Source organism: Eublepharis macularius, chromosome 4 (genome assembly GCF_028583425.1).
Source record: "Eublepharis macularius isolate TG4126 chromosome 4, MPM_Emac_v1.0, whole genome shotgun sequence".
In the NCBI taxonomy this organism is placed as follows: domain Eukaryota; kingdom Metazoa; phylum Chordata; class Lepidosauria; order Squamata; family Eublepharidae; genus Eublepharis; species Eublepharis macularius.
The window spans coordinates 56,384,605-56,403,475 of NC_072793.1; the positions used below are offsets into that span (position 1 = coordinate 56,384,605).

The 18,871-nt window shown below is 42.1% G+C and overlaps 1 protein-coding gene across 2 annotated transcripts in view; it reads right to left on the reverse strand.

Annotated features, from left to right (window-relative positions):
* The window catches only part of LOC129328245 (rho GTPase-activating protein 7-like), a 99,336-nt gene that overhangs the window by 39,171 nt on the left and 41,294 nt on the right, over window positions 1–18,871 (reverse strand). The window contains exon 1 of one of the 2 annotated variants that reach the window (XM_054977178.1): window positions 3,590–3,834. The exons of the other annotated variant lie outside the window; for it this stretch is intronic. Coding sequence (XP_054833153.1) covers window positions 3,590–3,602 — 13 coding nt within the window. The 5' untranslated portion in view covers window positions 3,603–3,834. Of the gene's footprint in view, window positions 1–3,589; window positions 3,835–18,871 lie in introns of those variants that run through there. 2 annotated transcript variants of the gene reach the window in all.

An 18,871-nucleotide genomic window follows, 5' to 3' on the forward strand; every position in this document is an offset into this window, starting at 1 on the left:
CTGTGCTCCCTTTAAGTGACATTTGCAGCCAAAACCAAAACAAACAGATAAAAAAAATAGCTACATGCAATAAAAGATGATAATGACAAATCCTCCCAACCCACTGATTTCAATCAACCATTCATTTAATGTATATGTTATTATAGATTTTGCCAGAAAACCACTAAACAAAGAAATAGCTGAAAATAGCTTTCAAGATGTTATTGTTTTAAAATGTTACTTATTTTTAATTATATCCCACCACTTCTTTGGTTGGATCTTGCCAAGTATTTCCAAGAATAAAAAGGATGAACTATTTTCACCAATCCGCCCTCTCACTGCAGCTCAGTATTTTGGTACTGAGGAGGCAAGGAACATTCACTGATGCAGGATCCAAGATTTGCGCACAAGGTGGATTACAACAACCAGTTCATTAGAATATCTCATATCAAATCCATATATTTCTAAAATAACCTCAACAGTCAGAACATAAATGCCTTCTGAACAAGCACTGTCTTGCACTGCTTTTGAAAAAATAATTAAGACACCCTATGAAACTCCTCAAGAAACCAATTCCAAAGGACAGGCACTAGAACAGAATATGCCCTCAACCAAATTAAAAGGTTTGCACCTGTCAAGCAGAGGGTGCAGACAAAAGAAACTGTTCCAAAGGACCTAAGCAGATAATTGATAGTAATCTCCAGACATTAATTGTTTAAAGCTACTAAATATAGATGAAAGAAACCACATAAATACAGATCAAATATTACTCAGGCAACATCTGTGTTTACAGAACAGTCTTAAAATCAAAAAGAGTCCAGTAGCACCTTTAAGACTAACCAATTTTATTGTAGCATAAGCTTTCGAGAATCAAGTTCTCTTCATCAGATGAAGAGAACTTGATTCTCGAAAGCTTATGCTACAATAAAATTGGTTAGTCTTAAAGGTGCTACTGGACTCTTTTTGATTTTGCTACTACAGACTAACACGGCTAACTCCTCTGGATCTAAGAACAGTCTTAGGATCACTTACCTGTGAGTAAGCCCAACTGAATACAGTGGATCTTACTTCTTAATAAAGCTGCACAGAATTGCATTGTTAGTCCCTGTGTAAATTTTCAAAAAACACAAACATCTAAAAACGGAAATAGCTGTTTCGGTAATGCTAGTTTTTGCCTCTACAGTTTGATTCTTACTAACAAGAACTATAATACTTAGCATTTATGTATATACTGCAAGTGACAAAGCATTTCATGCAAACAGCCCTAAAAACAGCTCTAAAAACAGCCATCCCGTATATTTGATGGAGGGAAGCAGCTGACACTCAGAGAAAGCGGCTTGCCTAAGGCCACCTAGTAAGTTTGTGGTAGAGGCAATATTGAACCACAGACCCCTTGGATAACACTAGTCTCCTAAACACAGTCACATGGAGATGATCTTGAAATCTTCTGCCAAGAAAGTGTATATAAGAATGTGTTGCTAGAACCGTTATTATTAAACCAGGATATCAGTTTTATCAGCTATACAGAAAATATTGTGAAATATTATTTCTGTGCTAATAACTATTAAGGTTCCTTTTGATATACTAATCGTATGATGGGAACAGAACAAAAAATGTTAAGCACCATAAAAACAAAATTACTCAGCAGTGCTTGCTGGATTTAAACACAGAAAAGCAAGCTGTCCCAGAAGCCAAGGCTTCTGCCTCCAGCTCCTCCTGTTCTTGGCATGTTAACCCTATTGTTGTTCCCCAATGCCCTCCATCTGCTCCTGAACCAGAGACAACATGCATGGGATCTGCTTGGCAGCTGCAGCAACCAGATGCCAAACTAAGGAATGCACATTTCCTTTAGCTTTGGAGTGTCTCTCATCAGCAACTGCACTGACAGATGTTCTGTGCAGCCTCCTGCTGTATGGTTCATTGTGGGCTGCAGCTGGGCAGTCAATGCAAAGGCCAACAAAAGGTCACACTGTTGATCTATCCTATTAGTCCTTCAAGTTTATTTCTTATATTTTCCCTTAGCACAGAGTCAAATTTGTACAGCTTCTCAGATTACCAGTCCACCTAACAGACACAAAAACCAATGGATGAGACCATGCATCTAATCAAGATGCAAATTTGTCCCCACACATATTCACAGAATACTGTTACAGGACCCTATAACATCAGATATACCAACTTGGGCTTATCTTCTAGTGTGTTTAATGCCATTGTGCATGTCCCTATATAGGGCAAACAAGTTGGTCCCTGTGCAAAAAAGGGGAAGGGTACAAATCTGACATTAAAAATTGCAATGTTCAGAAAACATCTAGGGAACTTTTCAGTCTCCTCTTTCAAGACACTGTTGCTGATCTAAAAGCCACTATTCTCCAATAAAAATAATATTCCAGCCAGACACTGGTGAATTAGAATTCATCAAGAAGTTTGGTATCTTCTCCTGAGGACTGAACAAAGAATAGATTCTTTGTTCCTTAAGAACAAGGAAGAGTCCTTAAACATCACTACAGATGCTTACAAAACCAAGAGAAATAATGTTATCATGAAGTGCAGCTATTGTAAATGGCCTCTCTGCATCTCTTCATTTGAATTTTACATAATTATATTCCATCTTATACTTCCTGTGTTTCACAATTTGACCTTGATATTTACAGCTTTTCTTCTTCAAAAACCTCATTTTATGGGTCCCACTTCATGGGAGAAAAGTGCGGTAAAGACATCATACTTGCCTAGTGAGGGCACATTCTACACATTTGACAAAGTTCTCAAAAGCTAGAATAAGAACCAGTTAGCCATAAAACTCCAGTTAATTTTTAATGTAACAGCTACCTCCCTAGATTAGTAAAAAAAGTCACTTTCATGAACCCTTTTCAGCTTTGTGGCTTGCAAAACAGAAAACTCACTATAAGGTTAAGCAGGACTCCTTACAAGGCTGTGCTACTGACCTAAATTCTTCTATTGAGCAATTTATGATTGTTTAAAAAGAATGATAATGCCAAATTTTACAAAAAGGAAGGGGGAGTCATACATATTCAAAAGTTTGACTTCAGGAATAACTAGCAGAAAGATTAACAGTGGCTTGTCCAGTTTACAAATAAGTCAACAAGTTGAATGGAATTCCAAATATTTACTGGACTATGCATCTACAAGAGAAGAACAGCTCTTACATCAGCGCCCACCCAGAGGAAACTGCTACTGAAGACTCACCACATTCTGTAAATCTCTTCTACAGCCCTCTTTTCGTTTGCAAGGCGTTCACAGCCGTTACCCCACACACTGAAATGACACCCCTGCCCAAATTCATGACCACCCGCACAACAAACCTGCTGGCTGCCCTCAGTCCCCAAACCGAGAGCCATTCCTGGGCGATCGCCGTCAAGATCCTCAGCTTGGGCACTGCTCCCTCCTCCCACACCTCCTCGGTTCAGAAAAGAACCCGAGGATCCTGCGCCGTCGCCTCTGCGCTCCTGCCGCTCGGTAGCATCCGCCGCAGCCCCGATCCCGTTTTCAGAGCTACACCCAAGACGGCCTCTTACCCGAGGATTCCAAGCCGGTCATATTAAACCCAACGCCCTGCAGGTCGGCCGCGCTTGAAGCCAGCCCCGGCACTTACGCGTGAGAATCATCTTGCCGCGGGGCTCCGTCACGCGTGACGACCACGGGCGCTCCCGCTTCACTCTCCAGCCGCTCTTCTCCCCATGCCCGCGGGACCATAAGCTCGGCGGCTCGGTAGCCTCCCAGGCGAGGTAAATCCTGCTTTTCGAGAAGCGGCGGCACAAGCAGCGCCTCCACTCCGCGCCTGTGACACCGAGCACGTCCCCCCGGCCCTGGGAGCGCAGGCGGCCAGCACAGCATCTGCCCGCGCAGCGCTAAGCAGATGCCCGCTCCCACGCGCCCTCCCTGAGGGAACGAAGCGCCGCGCTCCTTTAGCTCCACCCACCAGCCAGCCCGCTGCTTGGGCTGGGTCGACTGCAAGCGGCGCGCCGAGGTTGCAGGCACTCAACGACGTTTCCTGTCGCTGCGCGGGGAAAAGGCATGGGAAGGCACAGCGTGCCGTTGTCCTCTGAATTTCTCCAGACTGGAGTAACTCTTGGTTGGACTGGAGTGCCCTTCTTGTGGACCTAACTGAGGGATCCTAGGCAGATTCTTTAGAACATTACCTGCTTGCCCTTGGAACACGAACATGGGAATGGGGGAAAAGAAGGAATAGAGGTTCATTTCCCTTTAAAGGTAAACAACTCTGGAAACAAATTCCTCCTTTCATTATTTGAGAAAGACCGTTCCATTCCCAACAGGCCCGCTAGTTTCTTTCCCTGCTGGGAAAGATCTCCAACCCCTTCGAAAAGGACACTCCCAAGTGGTTGCTTTGGGCCTAACAATATTTTTAAGATTGGCCTTAAAGCAGCGGTCCACCCTTACAAGGGATTCAGGAGAACCAAGCCTGATTGGAGCACGTTGCTCCGTGGCAGCGCAGCCCAATGGGCAATCAATGTCATTCCATATAAAATGGAACAGTAGGCTCAAATTTGCTGCTGAGTGTATACTTAACAGACAGCCACAGCAAAGCCTGAGATCTAGCCATTAGATAAACACTGAAAATAATTGTGAAGTCACCTTTAGGTTCTAAGACCAGTCTTTCCTCTCAGTGTTTCCAGACAAGGCTTATTCTAGACAATAGCCCCCCCACCGCCCATGTCAGCAATCAGTGCTGTAACCACCCTTCCCTATTCTATAGGAACTATATCTACCAAGTTAACATTTTTATGCCTTCCTACCTCGAAAGAACTCAGGGTGATATGACTCTCTCAGCCTCCATTCTGGTCCGAAATCACTCAGTAAACTTTGTGGTCAAATGGGGGGTGGAGTTTAATCCAGAACTGCTTAGTCGTGGTCTGAAACTGGTGCCACACCAAACTTCCTGTAACTTATTCCCCAACATTTTCTTATTTAAACCATTTATTACTCTGCTTTTCTCTCCAATGTGAACTCAAGCAAAAAGAAGGAAGAGGGTATCCATTACAGGAAATGATAAAATTCAAGGAGAAAGGAAAAGTCAGCCTGCCATGTGCAGCTTAGCCCGGCTTGGGTCCCACTTCCCCAAAAAAGGGAGGAAGAGGGAACAAGTTATTAAGCCAGCCCATGGAGCTGGCCTGCCAAGTATGCTTGGCTGGACTCAGGTCTTCCCAAAGGAGGGAGGGAGGGAAACTAGCCAACACATGCACGCGTGTGCGCATGCACACAAACACCTGAGGCAGACAGGCTGGGTGTTAAGAGTGGCTTGATGATAGCAGCTTCCAGCAGGCAACTCCTTTCTCTGCATATGAAGTGCTGCTGCCTGGGGCTGCTGCATGCCGTGGCCAAATCTGCCACCATGAGGCAGACTGGCTTGGTGCTCCCTCAGTCAGGGCATACACTGGAGCCCTTGATCCACCTAGTGGGTGGGCCAGCCCAGCATGCCACTTAAACTACATTAATAAACTTTCCATAGCTCACTAAAGTATTCTGTGAATGTGGAAATCTGGAAAATATGGATGCATTCATTCTATCATCAGCATAAACTGACTTTAACCTAGGAAATCATCAAGTGATAATTCACAATTCCAGAAGTCCTTTTTGCCAAAAGGCCTCCTTCCCTCTAAAGAAGTTTCTTAAAAACAAATCACCTAGTCAGACATGCATATGTGCTGTATTTAAAGGAAGGCTTGTTGAGCAACTCTATTGATTTCACTGGAATAATTACTTACGAATTTTTTTAACTTGTAAAGCTTTGGTTAGTTGAAGCACAAGTGGAATCATGTTTAAAACACCAAGATTCCAAAATATGTTTCCCTCCCACAAGTGAGATAGGCATCAAATAAGCAACAAGAAGAAAAACAACACTGTTTAGGATAGGAAACACACACATACACACAGTGTTCAAACATCCATGCATGTGGTTCAAAGACTAGGGATATAGCATCATAAATTACTTGTGTTTGTTTTAGAAGAAAGCAGACCTTAAAGCGTTTCTATTTTCAGTTTTAATAAGTTTTTTAAAACTACACAATAAATTGGATCCAAAGGTGTAATTCCTGCAGTTTAATGGCAGTTATGCCAACAGAACAGAACTGTTGGTGGGGGATGGGAAGGTGCTTTTTATCCATTTGTCCTCACCTTGACCTCAGCCCACCATAGACTTCAAGGACCAAGCACCAGTGCTTTGGATCCAAACCAACAGCTACAGGCAGGCAAAGACGAAGTGGGTGGGGTGAATAGTACAAAGACAAGCTAGAAGGCTTATTTTTCCAGGACACACACAACAAACATTACAGAATACTGATGAAAACTAGACAAATTTAAAAGAGTACATTGAGATTATAAAAATCAAATGGCTTTGTATACTATTTGTAGTGCTATTACATTGTTTATTAGACATCTGCTCATCCTAAGGAATGTACTGACTTCCATTATGTAATCCACCTTGGGTCTCATTGAGATAGGCAGACTATAAATAACATACATAAAAATAATAAATAAATAAAATACTAGTAAAGCATGCTAAAAGGGACAACATTGCTGTCGTTATTATCAGGAATGTTATTTTTATTTATAGTCCACCTTTCCAACTGAGACTCAAGGCAGATTACACAGTTTAAGTCAATACAATCAACAGCTGGGACATTCAATAAACAATACAATAGGCAATACAATACATAATTCTGAATACACAGGTAAAACATTGCTGAAACAAAATATAAGTAATTTGATATGACATATTAAACAATGTGGAAACTACGCAGCATATCTACATCAACAGACAGTGCCCAATAGTCAGTCCTTTTATCAAAGGATCTCTCAGACATTTTTTACAGCACAGCCGTATTACCTTAGTGAAAAGACACTCCTGAATAATTTAGTTTTGCATAGTTTGCAGAAAGCAAAGTTTGGCAGAAAGCCAAAAGAATGAGAACTCTCCTGACTTTTTCAGATAGGCAATTCCACAAGGGGGGGCACCACAGGATATGCCCATGTACAGGCAGCAACCAATTTTTCTCAGTTGCTGGGATCTATCTGAAGAAGGCCTTGTCTTGATGGTATCAATATGCAGATGATACCCAGCTCACTATCCAAATCCCTTGGTGATGCTGTAGAGCTTCTGAGTCACTGCCTGTCAGCTGTGGTCAAATGGCTGAAAGCAAACAAATAGAAACAGAACCCAGTCAAGATGGAAGTGACGTTGGTTGGGAAAGTGGAGATCTTGAAAGACATTGTTTCCCACTTTCAACAGAGTTCAACTGACCCTTGCTAATTTGGTTAAGAGCCTACGGGTTATACTGAATCCAGCACTGCTGCTAGAGAAGCAAGTAAATGCAGCTGCAAAAAAGATCTTCCCTCAACCCAGACTAGCCTGGAAGATGGCTCCCTACCTTGCTGTGGCCAATCTGGATTCTGGATTTTTGCCATGGTAACAGCAAGATTAGACTACTGCAATGAACTATATGTTGTCTCCTCTCAAAGTCAACTTGGAGACCACAGATGGCACAGAACTGAGCAGCTCAATTGTTTTCAGGAGCTAGGTAGATCATGGATATTATTTCCATTTTGCAGTCACTCCTTGGCTATCTATTCATCAGTTACCAGGCTCCGTTCAAGGTTTTGGCCATCACTTACAAAGCCGGCCTCTCATATCTACAGGACTGCCTCTCTCCTTGTGCTCCATCAGAGCAGCTTTGCCACCACAATTGCTCTGAAAATAAATGGTTGTATTTGGAGATTTGGGGGGGTGGGGAATTTGATCTTTAACATATCCTAGATCAGGCCTTCAAACTTTGTTAGAATCTTTCCTGCCTTTTGACTAACAAAATGGTTGTCCTCCTGAATGTGATTCGGGTTTCTTATTGAGTTTAGAGTATCCGAGCACAATATTCATTTCTGCATGGCATGGCACTGTAATACTCTGCATACACTGTTCCCCTGTAGTTTTTTTTTCTTTTTAAATTAGGCAGATCCAGCACAAACGTCTTAATTTTATCTGATCTAGCCTGAATCTTAAATCAAATTGATTTAACAAAGTTGAGCACTACACGTAGCTGAGTGGAGGTTTCCTTGTTGTTGACCAAAATTCCATGACTAGTACATGGATTATGAGGGTGATTACTTTTAACCTCCATTCATAGTTAGAATACACTCACTGCTGGCAGTTCTCCAAGTGATTCTATTTACACCCATTGAGAACTAATTACCACTAAGAACTCTCCTTTGCCCAATACAATTAACCTCCCAATGACCTGAGCTCTGTTGAGAAACATCACTTCTGCTATCAATGACTTGCCTTAAGAATATACAGACATCCTTCTGTATGTTTAAACTTACTTGTAACATGAGAAAACTATTTCACATAACTCAAATTCAGTTGGAAACCTATGCAACTATAACAAGATATTATGTATGTTTTAAAAGGATTTTATGGTATCACTTGTGTTCAGATTAGAACAAGCATTGCTTATTCCAAATTATATGAACGTTATTTTACACCTCCATTTGTCTAAAACTACACAAGAAAAACAAAGTGTATATACAAAATATATAATAGGAAGCATATAATTATCCCCATGTCAGTCTCTGGTTTAATTACTTTCATAACAAATTCATCAAAATCTTAACCTTTTTGCAAAAATGTTTCAAAAACATTAACATTAAGAATAATTTGGCCCTTCCTGGCCAGCGGCGTCAGCCACCTCAGCAGGGGGCGGGCTGCCCTTGCTGACATGGTGGAGGAAGAGGCAGGACACCTCTTCCCAGCCATCCAGGTCGTTGAGCCGGGAGCAGAGCCAGGAGCCTTAAAAGGTGGCTCCCTTCCCTGAGGTCCTGCAGATCACCTTGTGCTCACCCCACCTATCCGCCCTATAGTAGTAGTGGTCTAGCCAGTCACTGATTATCAGGGCCAGGTAGGAATTTTTTCTCCTCTCCCCAATTGGCTGATGGGGAGAGGTGGTTTTTTGCCTACCTTGCACTGCACACATGAGTTGTGGCAACTGGCTTCCGGTGGAGTCTTAAATAGGTTGTCACTGGCAGAATAGATTATGGGTTAAGTGAGTGGGCCAGTAAGCACCCTTGGAACATCCCCATTGTGGGGTAAATTGGGGTCTGTCAGGATTGGCTGGCATGCTTGAAGGTTGCCGGCTGTAAGCATAGACTGCCAGGTGGGACCCCTGTACAAGTCCTTCCTCAGGCTTGATGGCGGGGGGTGGTAGGAGCTCGTAGGAGGGAACCATTTTGCCTGGCCGTCTGGGTCCCAGCCATGCAGTGGGGCTTGCTCAGACAGGTCAAGGCAGAGGTCCAGGGGTGACTCCAGGGCTTGACCTGTACTGCTAGTTAGGCCCTTGCCATGTTTGCATTAATGTTGCTGTTAATATTGTTGCCGAATAAAACGGCCCTTTAGTTCCCAAATAACTTGTCTGCCACTTAATTCCATCTGGGGTGGCAAATATGTGTATTCTCACATCATTTCTTGATTATTAGTTGAACTTAGTCACTGATAATATCCTAAGAGAACATTGTTTCAGGCACTCTAAGTACACAACACAAGACAAAGTACAGCTTCACATTTGCATAAGAAAATATGCAGGCAGAATTATATTTTCGGTGATAAGAATTTGCAACATATTGGATTGGGAGAGGGATCTGAAGGTGTGTGGGGGGGTCACAATTGGAAAACCTAACATAGTGAAGATGATGTTCCCTGATACAAGAAAGTGGGAATTAAACAGAATCCTTTCCCCACAGTGTAACCAGACATTTCAGAAAATCCATGTAATGCTTTTATAATTAGGACCAATCAAAAGATCATGAAATAGTGTGCAAGCTTTTGAGCTCTCTCAAGCTCTTCTGGCTGGAAGAGTTCAACAAAAAACAAAGGAAAGACAGAGAGATGTTTTGGACATGGGTGTGCGGCCTCTTATCTGTACCTTGTGCAGGGTATACTGCAGACTTGATTAGATTACATGGTATTGGGCGAAGATGGTATCAAATGCTTTCCTAGTACTACCTTGATATACTGAAGCATTGCCTTAAGAGAGGCTAAGATATCTGCAATGGATATCTGTTCAAAGGCAGATCCAGAATCCATTAAAAGTTCATTACACAGAGAACACTGGGTTTGGATCCAGGGAGAATCAAGTTCGAATCTTTGCTCAACCATAAAAGGGAGCATCAAGGAAAATTTCACAAGGTAGGTGAGCTCCTTCACCTACCTTCCTTCCTTCCTTCATGAGGGCAGGGCCCTTTTTTTCCTTTGCACGTAGGAGAGTTGGGGGCATCTTGTTCACAAGACCACAGAACTGGACCACTTACTCCAGTTAACTTGGGGACTTGAAACTGTCTTTAGTGGACAAGCAGTAACACCCAGGAGGGTTTAATCAAAACTTTCCCAATTTTATTTTCTCACCCCAGAGACAGCCATTGAGTTATTATTTTTGGACAGAAGAGGTGATCCTGCCCCAGGATACGTTCCACAGTATAATTGAGCTACTCTCCTCCATAGTTGTGTGCACGTTCTTTGGATCCAACACCCACCCTCAGACATGAGTCTGAGCCTCTCATTTTCCTGCCATGAAGCGCTGGTTGCTCAAAGCTACACACACCCCTTCTCTTCTGGACTGGTAATTATCACCCAACCCTGCAATCCTCTCCACTTTTCCTCCCTGTTCTTCAAGATAACTCTGTGTGTGTGCTGTGTTTTGTGTGCAATTGGACTTTATTATTTTACAAATAAAAACTCTTTTTGGTTAAACACCAGTTTGTTTATTAAAGAGTTCTCTAGAGCAATGAGTCTTGTATACACAGGTGAAAGATTTCACTTGTTTCCCCCCTCACTGCCTCTCCTTGCATGCTAATTCCCCCTACTCACAAGGAAACCCCCTCCCCATCTGGGTAACATTTTGGGGGTGGCAGGTGGTTATATGAGGTTCTACTGACTAATGACACAGTATATGGTTTTGTGGAATCCACCAGATTTTTTTATGTTCCACTTTGCTGCTTATTTGTAATTTTGTACAGTGATAGTATATTTTACATTGACATTGTTTTTATAATGTTGCATAAATTATGCTAGCTGTTGTGAGAGTTCCATACACCCATGGTAGGTATACAAATTTTGAAATAAATAACAATTTGAAAGAAGTCAGTTGTCCTACAAAACTAGCCCTAAACATTTTCTTAGAGACACTCTTCCTTAATTTTAATATAAGGGAATGGGTATTCTTTAATTCCAAAAATGCAGAGTGCACAAACATCAAAACAACCCTAGCTATTGAAGAGTTTCACTCTTCCAGTACATGGAGTCATTAGGAGCCATCCCCCTTCCTCACATATTTTAAGTCTGATGTCTTTGGAACATTTCCTAGGCAAACACGTTACCATCGGAAATCCTGTTTTTCCCTCCAATACAAATATGAAAGAACTGTTTGATCTTTACCTGTGCTTGCAAGGCAAACACTTTCATTTCAGTGATCTAACATACAATTAATTGGTAGGTATTAATATTTTTTAAAGTAAGTGTTATGTAGTGTTACTATAATAGAAGAGTTTTCTTCAATAGATTTTATCTATTAAAGGAATCTTTGTTCCAATTCAAACACATATTCTGTATCTATTTGATGCTGCTCAGCCATCCCCAATGTGGCAAGTGTGTCACTCTGCAAGCTGCTAATAAAACAGTCTCCATTCGGTCTCTATGTATCCAGGCAGAGAAGGATTATGCAAAAGCGAGGCAAAATAGTCTCTCCCCACCCAGGTTAGTGCCTAAGGGGCATTCTCAACACCTTCTCAAACATACCATCCTAGGGAGAGCCTGATCTAGGTTACGATAACTACAACACCACGTAACAGCAGGAGATACTTTGAATTACTTGCTGTCCCACCACGCCTATTAAGATCTTCACGACTTTTATAGACATTTAGAACAAACCAACCCACCCGTATTATACTTGATAAGTTTTTTTAGGCAGCAATGACCAGGACATTCCAAAGACATTTCAGTAACAGGAGCAGGCATAAGGGAATACAAAAAATGGTGCTCTAATATAGGCCCATTAAGCAGTACATTCTGTTCCTTTAAGCATGCTATATTTTTTATAGTTTTAAATTATATAGAAAATAATTTTTGTTTTCACGGGTTTGTGTACATGCACACACACAAGAGAAACACATACAGGATGCAAGAGAGGTGCAACACCCTGGTCATGCCCAAGGGCATATTCCTTAAAGTTAGCAATCTTATTACTGAGGTATTGACTTTATTATAATGTATAACCACTCACTGAGCCCAGGATGGCCCAAGCTAACCCGTTCTCATCAGATCTGGGAGATAAAGCAGGGTTGGCTCTGGTTAGTACATGGATAGGAGACCACCAAGGAAGTCTAGGGTTGCTATGTGGAAGCAAGCAATGGTAAACAACCTCAGTTACAGTCTCTCTACACAAGATGCCTCAGCGCATGTTTGTCAAGTGCCGGGAGACATAATGTTAGCCAGGAAGCATAGTTTAAAAAGACAGAGCCAGCGGAGACAGTGGCGCAGATAATTTGTTAATTTCATCTTCGCCTCCCAAAAGCTCTGTCAATTTCACTTCTTCAATCTAAGACTGGGTGGGATCGCAACCAGAGGGCAGTGAGGAATGGAAATGGGCTGGAGCTGCCTTCCAGAATCAGGCTTGGACCTGGAGAGGTTATAATGGGCTGAAGTTTTTCACAGCCCTTTCATACAGCTCCAGTTTATAGCAAAGCCTTTGCCCTGACGCCACCGGCTCTGTCTTTTTATTACCCTTCCCGGCTAACATTGCATCTCCCAACATGGGTTCTTCATGTGTCAGATGTCTTGTGTAGAAAGACTCTTAGTCTCTTCCCTTGGAAACCATATGACATCACCCTAAGTTAGCTGTGACTTGACAGCTCTTTACACACACACAGAGCCATGCATCAAGGTAAGGAAACTTTTTTCAGAGTAATCTATCAGTAAAGAGCTATGCCATTCATTTATTACTGATCTTCCTGTGATCATGGACCACTACCACCACCACTCCAACGAATAACCAACTTCGTTGTAAATTTCGATGAGTTTCCTGGTCTCTCAGACAGTGTTGAGTCTTTTCCTTTCTATCCACCTAGCCTACCACCACCATCTATTACAAGACATATGTGATTGCAGGAATGGTATCTACACTATCAGCATCTTCTGTTTATTTGCCTTCCCAGCCAGAGGCAAATGAAGCAACTTTCTAGAGTATCAAAATTCCAGGTAAGACTGCTTCGAATGGAGTTTGGAAATGGCCAATGTCAGTATCTGGTGTTCAGAGGTATGGTTTTATCCTTTATGAATTTGTCTAATTCCCTTTGTAAGTCATCTGAGCAATTTATTTCAAACATTTGTATCCTGTCCCTTAACTAGAAAACTGGTTTCTGGGGTGGCTTACAGTAAGTATTCAGAAACATGAAAATACACTAAAATCCTGAGATCACTAATATAGAAATAAAAATATTAAAAAACAAAACAACGTACACATTAAAACCAAATATTAGGCATCAGGGTTACAAATAGGAACAGATTAAATATTTTATGTAGTATCAGAATCAAACATACATCAGAGATAAGGAAGCAAAAATGCTACTTAAAAGCATGAGGAAGTGGGATTTCACCTTGCACTTTGAAGTTAATGAATCCGACTCCGGGCTAACATCCAATGAGAGGGCATTCCAAAGCTGTGGAGCCACAAATGAAAAGGTTCTGCTCCTAAACACTGTCCACCTTACCTGCAGAAGGGTGACCGAAGACCTTGCTTTGAGTTGCCCCACTTTCAGAAGTTAGATGGGTAGCAGAGACAGTTGTAGCACAAAGTTTATGGAACGTCCTGCCCAGGGACATTAATCTGTCCCCTTCTATTACTGTCTTCTACTGATGGGTGAAGAGTTTTTTGTTCTGCCTGTGTTCCCTCACTGATTGCTCCATTCTGCCTTACCTTTTAATTTCCTGTTTTGGGTTTTATATATGCATTTTAGCTAGGGTTGCCAACTGCGAGTTACAAAATTCCTGGAGGTTTGGGGAGGGACCTCAGCAGGGTATAACACCATAGAGTCCAACCTCCAAAGCAGCCATTTTCTCCAGGGGAAGTGATCCCTGTTGTCTGGTGATTGATCATAATTCCAGGACTTCCCCAACCTGGAAGTGGGCAGCCCTAATTTTAGCTCTGCTCTTAACCACTTTGAAAACATATTTTTTTTAAAAAAAATCTTTGTTCTAATTACTAGCTGCCTAAGTTATCCAGATCTGGAAGAAAGGAGGGATATAAATATTGTAAATAAAGAAATAAAATAGCTGAAGGGTTCTTTCTCAACAGCAATGGCATCCTCCCACCACCTTAAAGTAATATGTGGGCTGTGCTCTACACTATTAGCAAGTTAGCAGCTTGTGTGAATATTGTGCTATGGGGAAAATATGACAAGAGAGCACACAAGTTTGTTCAGTCCTGACTGGAATGTACTTAACGGCAATTGTTGGATGGATCTTCCAAAATATTCTGTTGTGGCTTACTAGCCTTATCCCCCACACCTCCAAGGGTGAGCTATATTTGCTTTGGATAGAATACACTGTTTAAACAGTGGTGTAAACTTCTTGTTTGATATTGTGAAATCCTAGAATTGTGTGACCACCTTTGCACTGCATATGAAATAGCCCTTTGTTTTAGTAGTTAATACAAAAGCTGGCTCCAGGCATGGCCCTATTGTATAATAACACACACGTTCTTTATATCCTGTCCCTCTTCCATTGAATTAAATTGTTAGGATGTGCTGGCAGACAGGAATACTACTCTAAATAAACACCAGGGAGCCTCCAATACATGCAAATGATCCAGCCTAATAGCGAGAGTTCATGTGATAAAGTTAACGAGGCAAAGATGAATTTACTGAAGAATAGCAAGAAAAAGGGGAGAAACCACCCTGTTTTAACTCAGAAAAAGAAACAGCAATAGAAGGGGAGTGAATTCAGTTAATTTATCACCTGAAAAGTACGTTTTGCCTGTTTCACTTCTGCACATACTAACATTATTCTGAACGTCTATATTGCCTGTCCTGAGAGATTAAGAGAGTTTAAGGACCAAAGCACTTCTTCTATGATTGTAGCCCCAAATGTACAAGTTTAGGCACAAGGGGGAGGGGCAAATATAGATCAGGACCATAGCACTGGAGAAGAAAGGATAGCACATACCTGCAGAACCGCCTCTCGCCATATGTTCCCCGGAGGGTGTTTCGTTCAGCAGACAAACATCTACTGGTAATCCCTGGCCCCAAGCATGTTCTCTTAGTCAGAGCCTTTTTAGTCCTAGCACTGATGGTATTGTGTAGCCCTGTGGCGCAGAGTGGTAAGCGGCAGTACTGCAGCCCAAGCTCTGCTCACGACCTGAGTTCGATCCTGGCGGAAGCCGGGTTCAGGGAGCTGGCTCAAGGTTGACTCAGCCTTCCATCCTTCTGAGGTCGGTAAAATGAGTACCCAGTTTCCTGGAGGTAAAGTCTATATGACTGGGGAAGGCAAGGGCAAACCACCCTCTAAAAAGTCTGCCAAGAAAACGTTGTGATGCGACGTCCCCCCCCCCCCCATGGGTCAGTAATGACTCGGTGCTTGCACAGAGTACCTCTGTTTGCACAGAGTCCTAAACCTTTACCTTTACCAATAAAAATCTCTCTCCATTGAGACCCAGGCCCTGTGGGACTTGTTACAGTTCTGCCGGGCCTGTAAGACCAAAATGTTCCGCCAGGCTTATGGTTGTGGTTAGGGCATGGGCCAACTATCTGGGCCATGGCCTTGTAGGCTGCCTTGCTTTGTTGGTTTGATCTTGGCAACCTGCTGTGTTGCACCCCACAGTATTTGAGTGCTTGAACGATTGAGAAACAGCCAACACTGCATCTTGGAATGATCTGGTTTTAATTATTTTGTATTGGACTTGACCATTTTACTCATATTTATTGTATGTTTCTATGCTTTTATTTTTATTGTATTATGGATTTGTATTATTGTATTATGTATTATGGAGCCCTGGGCTCTCTTGTGTGGAGAGCAGGTTAAAAGTCTCATAAATGAAATCAATTTACCATGCCATTTCCCTTCCTGGAACTGCCCCCTCTGAAGGGCTTAAAGCATCTCAAATAGTATTTTTCTTTAGGAAAATGGTACAGGAAGGCAGAAGTATCCCTACTACCTTCCACACTATGGTCCCAACCCCTATCCTCTCCCCCAGCCCACAGCTTTGTTTTACAGGTAAAATATGTTGTTGGGCATCTTTTGTTATACCAGCTCTATATAATTCTGTTCTATAGATTTCTACATTTTGCATATCCCAGCTATGAGATAAGGTGCTCAATCCTTGTCACATCCAAATACTAGGAAAATTCAACATAAACATGTGAAACATAAGAAAATAGTTGTTTGGTTCTTCAGCACAGGGAATTATCTTGTTTTTCCCCATTATTTTAGAGGTAAATACTATAGGATTTGACTAACTGGAATCCCCAAGACTTCAAAAAGTAACTACTGTCTGCTCAGCAAGTTATCTTCCCACACAATTCCCAGAGACAAGCAAGTAGATTAAAAACATACATTCTAAGTCACAGGGAGAGGGAAAAGCCCGGGGAAGCAGGACAAAGATTAGCAACACTGAGTCATCATGTGCTTTTGGGTGACGTGTTCACTGTCACCTATTAAAGGTGATGGGGTGGGTCGGTGAGTTTTCCAAAGGTCTGCCAGATAAATTTTTAGGTTATGATATCTTTCATCCATTTCCTCCTCTTGATTTTGCTGGACATGTTTTGCTTTTGTTTGTCTCTTCTTTGGTCCTTTTTATTTTGCCCTGTCTCAGATGGCCACCCAGTCTCACTTCTGGTGATGGAGGTATACATTCTCATAGTTCTCTTCTAAATGCTCTGGTCAAATTCACATATTCAGTTGAAGTAACAGATTAAGACCAATACATATATTAGCACTGTTAAATGAAACTGCAAACATGATTATCACACCAGCTTCTAAATCTCCACTAAAAACTAATATCTAAATGCAGAAATATAGGCTTTAAAAATAAGGTTGCCATTTGCCTAGTGGGGGTAGCACAGCCTCCACCACTCCCAGCCTCCACCACCAATCACCTGACCAGTGAGAGGAGCCTCCCAAGGTATGCTCCCGGCATGGTATGATGACGTCTCTCCTGAGAGTGTTCCCCTGCTTCGTGCACAGATGATTTGGGCCCCAAATGAGCCAAATCAGCCCGGTACAAAGCACAGGCCGAAATCGGCCTGGTGTGAAGTGTGGGAGTATTCCAGGGGCCTGGACAATAACATCACTCCAGAAGTGATGTCATTGTACAATGCACATGCATGCAACCATTCGTAAGGTAAGTGCCAAATATCTTCCCCTTCTCCGCTGGAAGGAGAAGGGATCTGGCAACTCTAATTAAAAATACCAGAACGGCAGAAGAACAGGCAGGTGGGCCAATGCTCACTGGCTTTGGCTTTATATAACCCAAAGTGAACCTACATCTCATGGCATACACTTCTCTAGGTAACACTCCTATGCATCAACAGCAAGATTCCAAACTTGGAACAAAGAAGTTCCCTTTCACAAAGGCCTTAACAATGCTTATTAAGTCAATTAAATCCAATTAAATCCACTCTCTGAGGAGAGTGGAGAATTATCAGCTGCTCTCATCCATCTTCATATTTTTCACAACAGACAGGATCCAATAAAAGCTACGGACATTGATTTTAGTGGGAAAGCATGACTATACTTCTCTTTGTCCCGCAAGTAGCAGGTAAGATGAGATGAGCTACTCTGCACAGAATGAAGCTTCGTACTTCTCAGCCCAGAGGTGTTAGATAACAAACAGCCTGTCCTGTTCAATCTACTTTGACCCTACCAGACTTCATTAGCAGAGCTGCAAAGAATTCTCAAATAATTTTTAATAAAAATTATTTTAAAATGGAGCTATCCTCTGGGATTCAAACACGCCATTCTGAAGTTGCTTTCTATGAAGAAATGACTGATCACAATCCCTGTCCTATTTTTCACTTGAAATAATGCAGAAAAATGTGGCTAATAGCGTACACACTTGCCTAAATGTTCTTTTTTCATGTGAGCAAAGAACATAGCTGCCAGAAGATCATTTTCCTGCTGTAAGCTGAGGGCTTCATGAGCAAAGGAAAAGGATAAAACCAGACTGTGACCCCTGCTCAACAATTTGTCAAAGTTCACTTGCACAAACCACTTGCCTATGTAGTATTCTCACTGTAATGGAAAATTCTGGCAAAATATGTCACAGCCTGGGCTATCTTGATCAATTCACAAATGAAAGATTTGCAAAGGTCTTCTGAGTCCAGCAGCACCTTAGAGACCAACCATATTTTTCAAAGGTCTAAACTTTTGAGAGTCAAAGCTGCCTTCTTCAGATATCTTCTCCTTGGTATCTGAAGAAGAGAGCTTTAACTCTCAAAAGCTTATACCGTTAAAAATATGGTTAGTCTCTAAACTGCCACTGGACTCAAATCCTTAGAATGGCATGTAGGCAGCTTGGCGGAATGTTGGACAAGTGACAGTTGAAAGTCCATTGGACAGCAGTCGGAGAGCGAAGCTGCGAGACCAGGATGCCTACATTTCCCATCAAAACTTGAGGGAAGCAGACAAGTGTCCAATCTGTGCCTTTTGTCACTTGTGGTTCTGCTATTGTCAGTTGCTTGAACGGAGTATCAAGAGTACTGCCTTCTCCCCCATGGTTGCCCACATAGGAGGTCTCCTTAATTAGTTGGGGGAATTAGCAATAAGGAGGCTGTGAGAGGGGATAACAGGGATTCTCCACCTATGTCTATGGGGATTGTTCCTCAG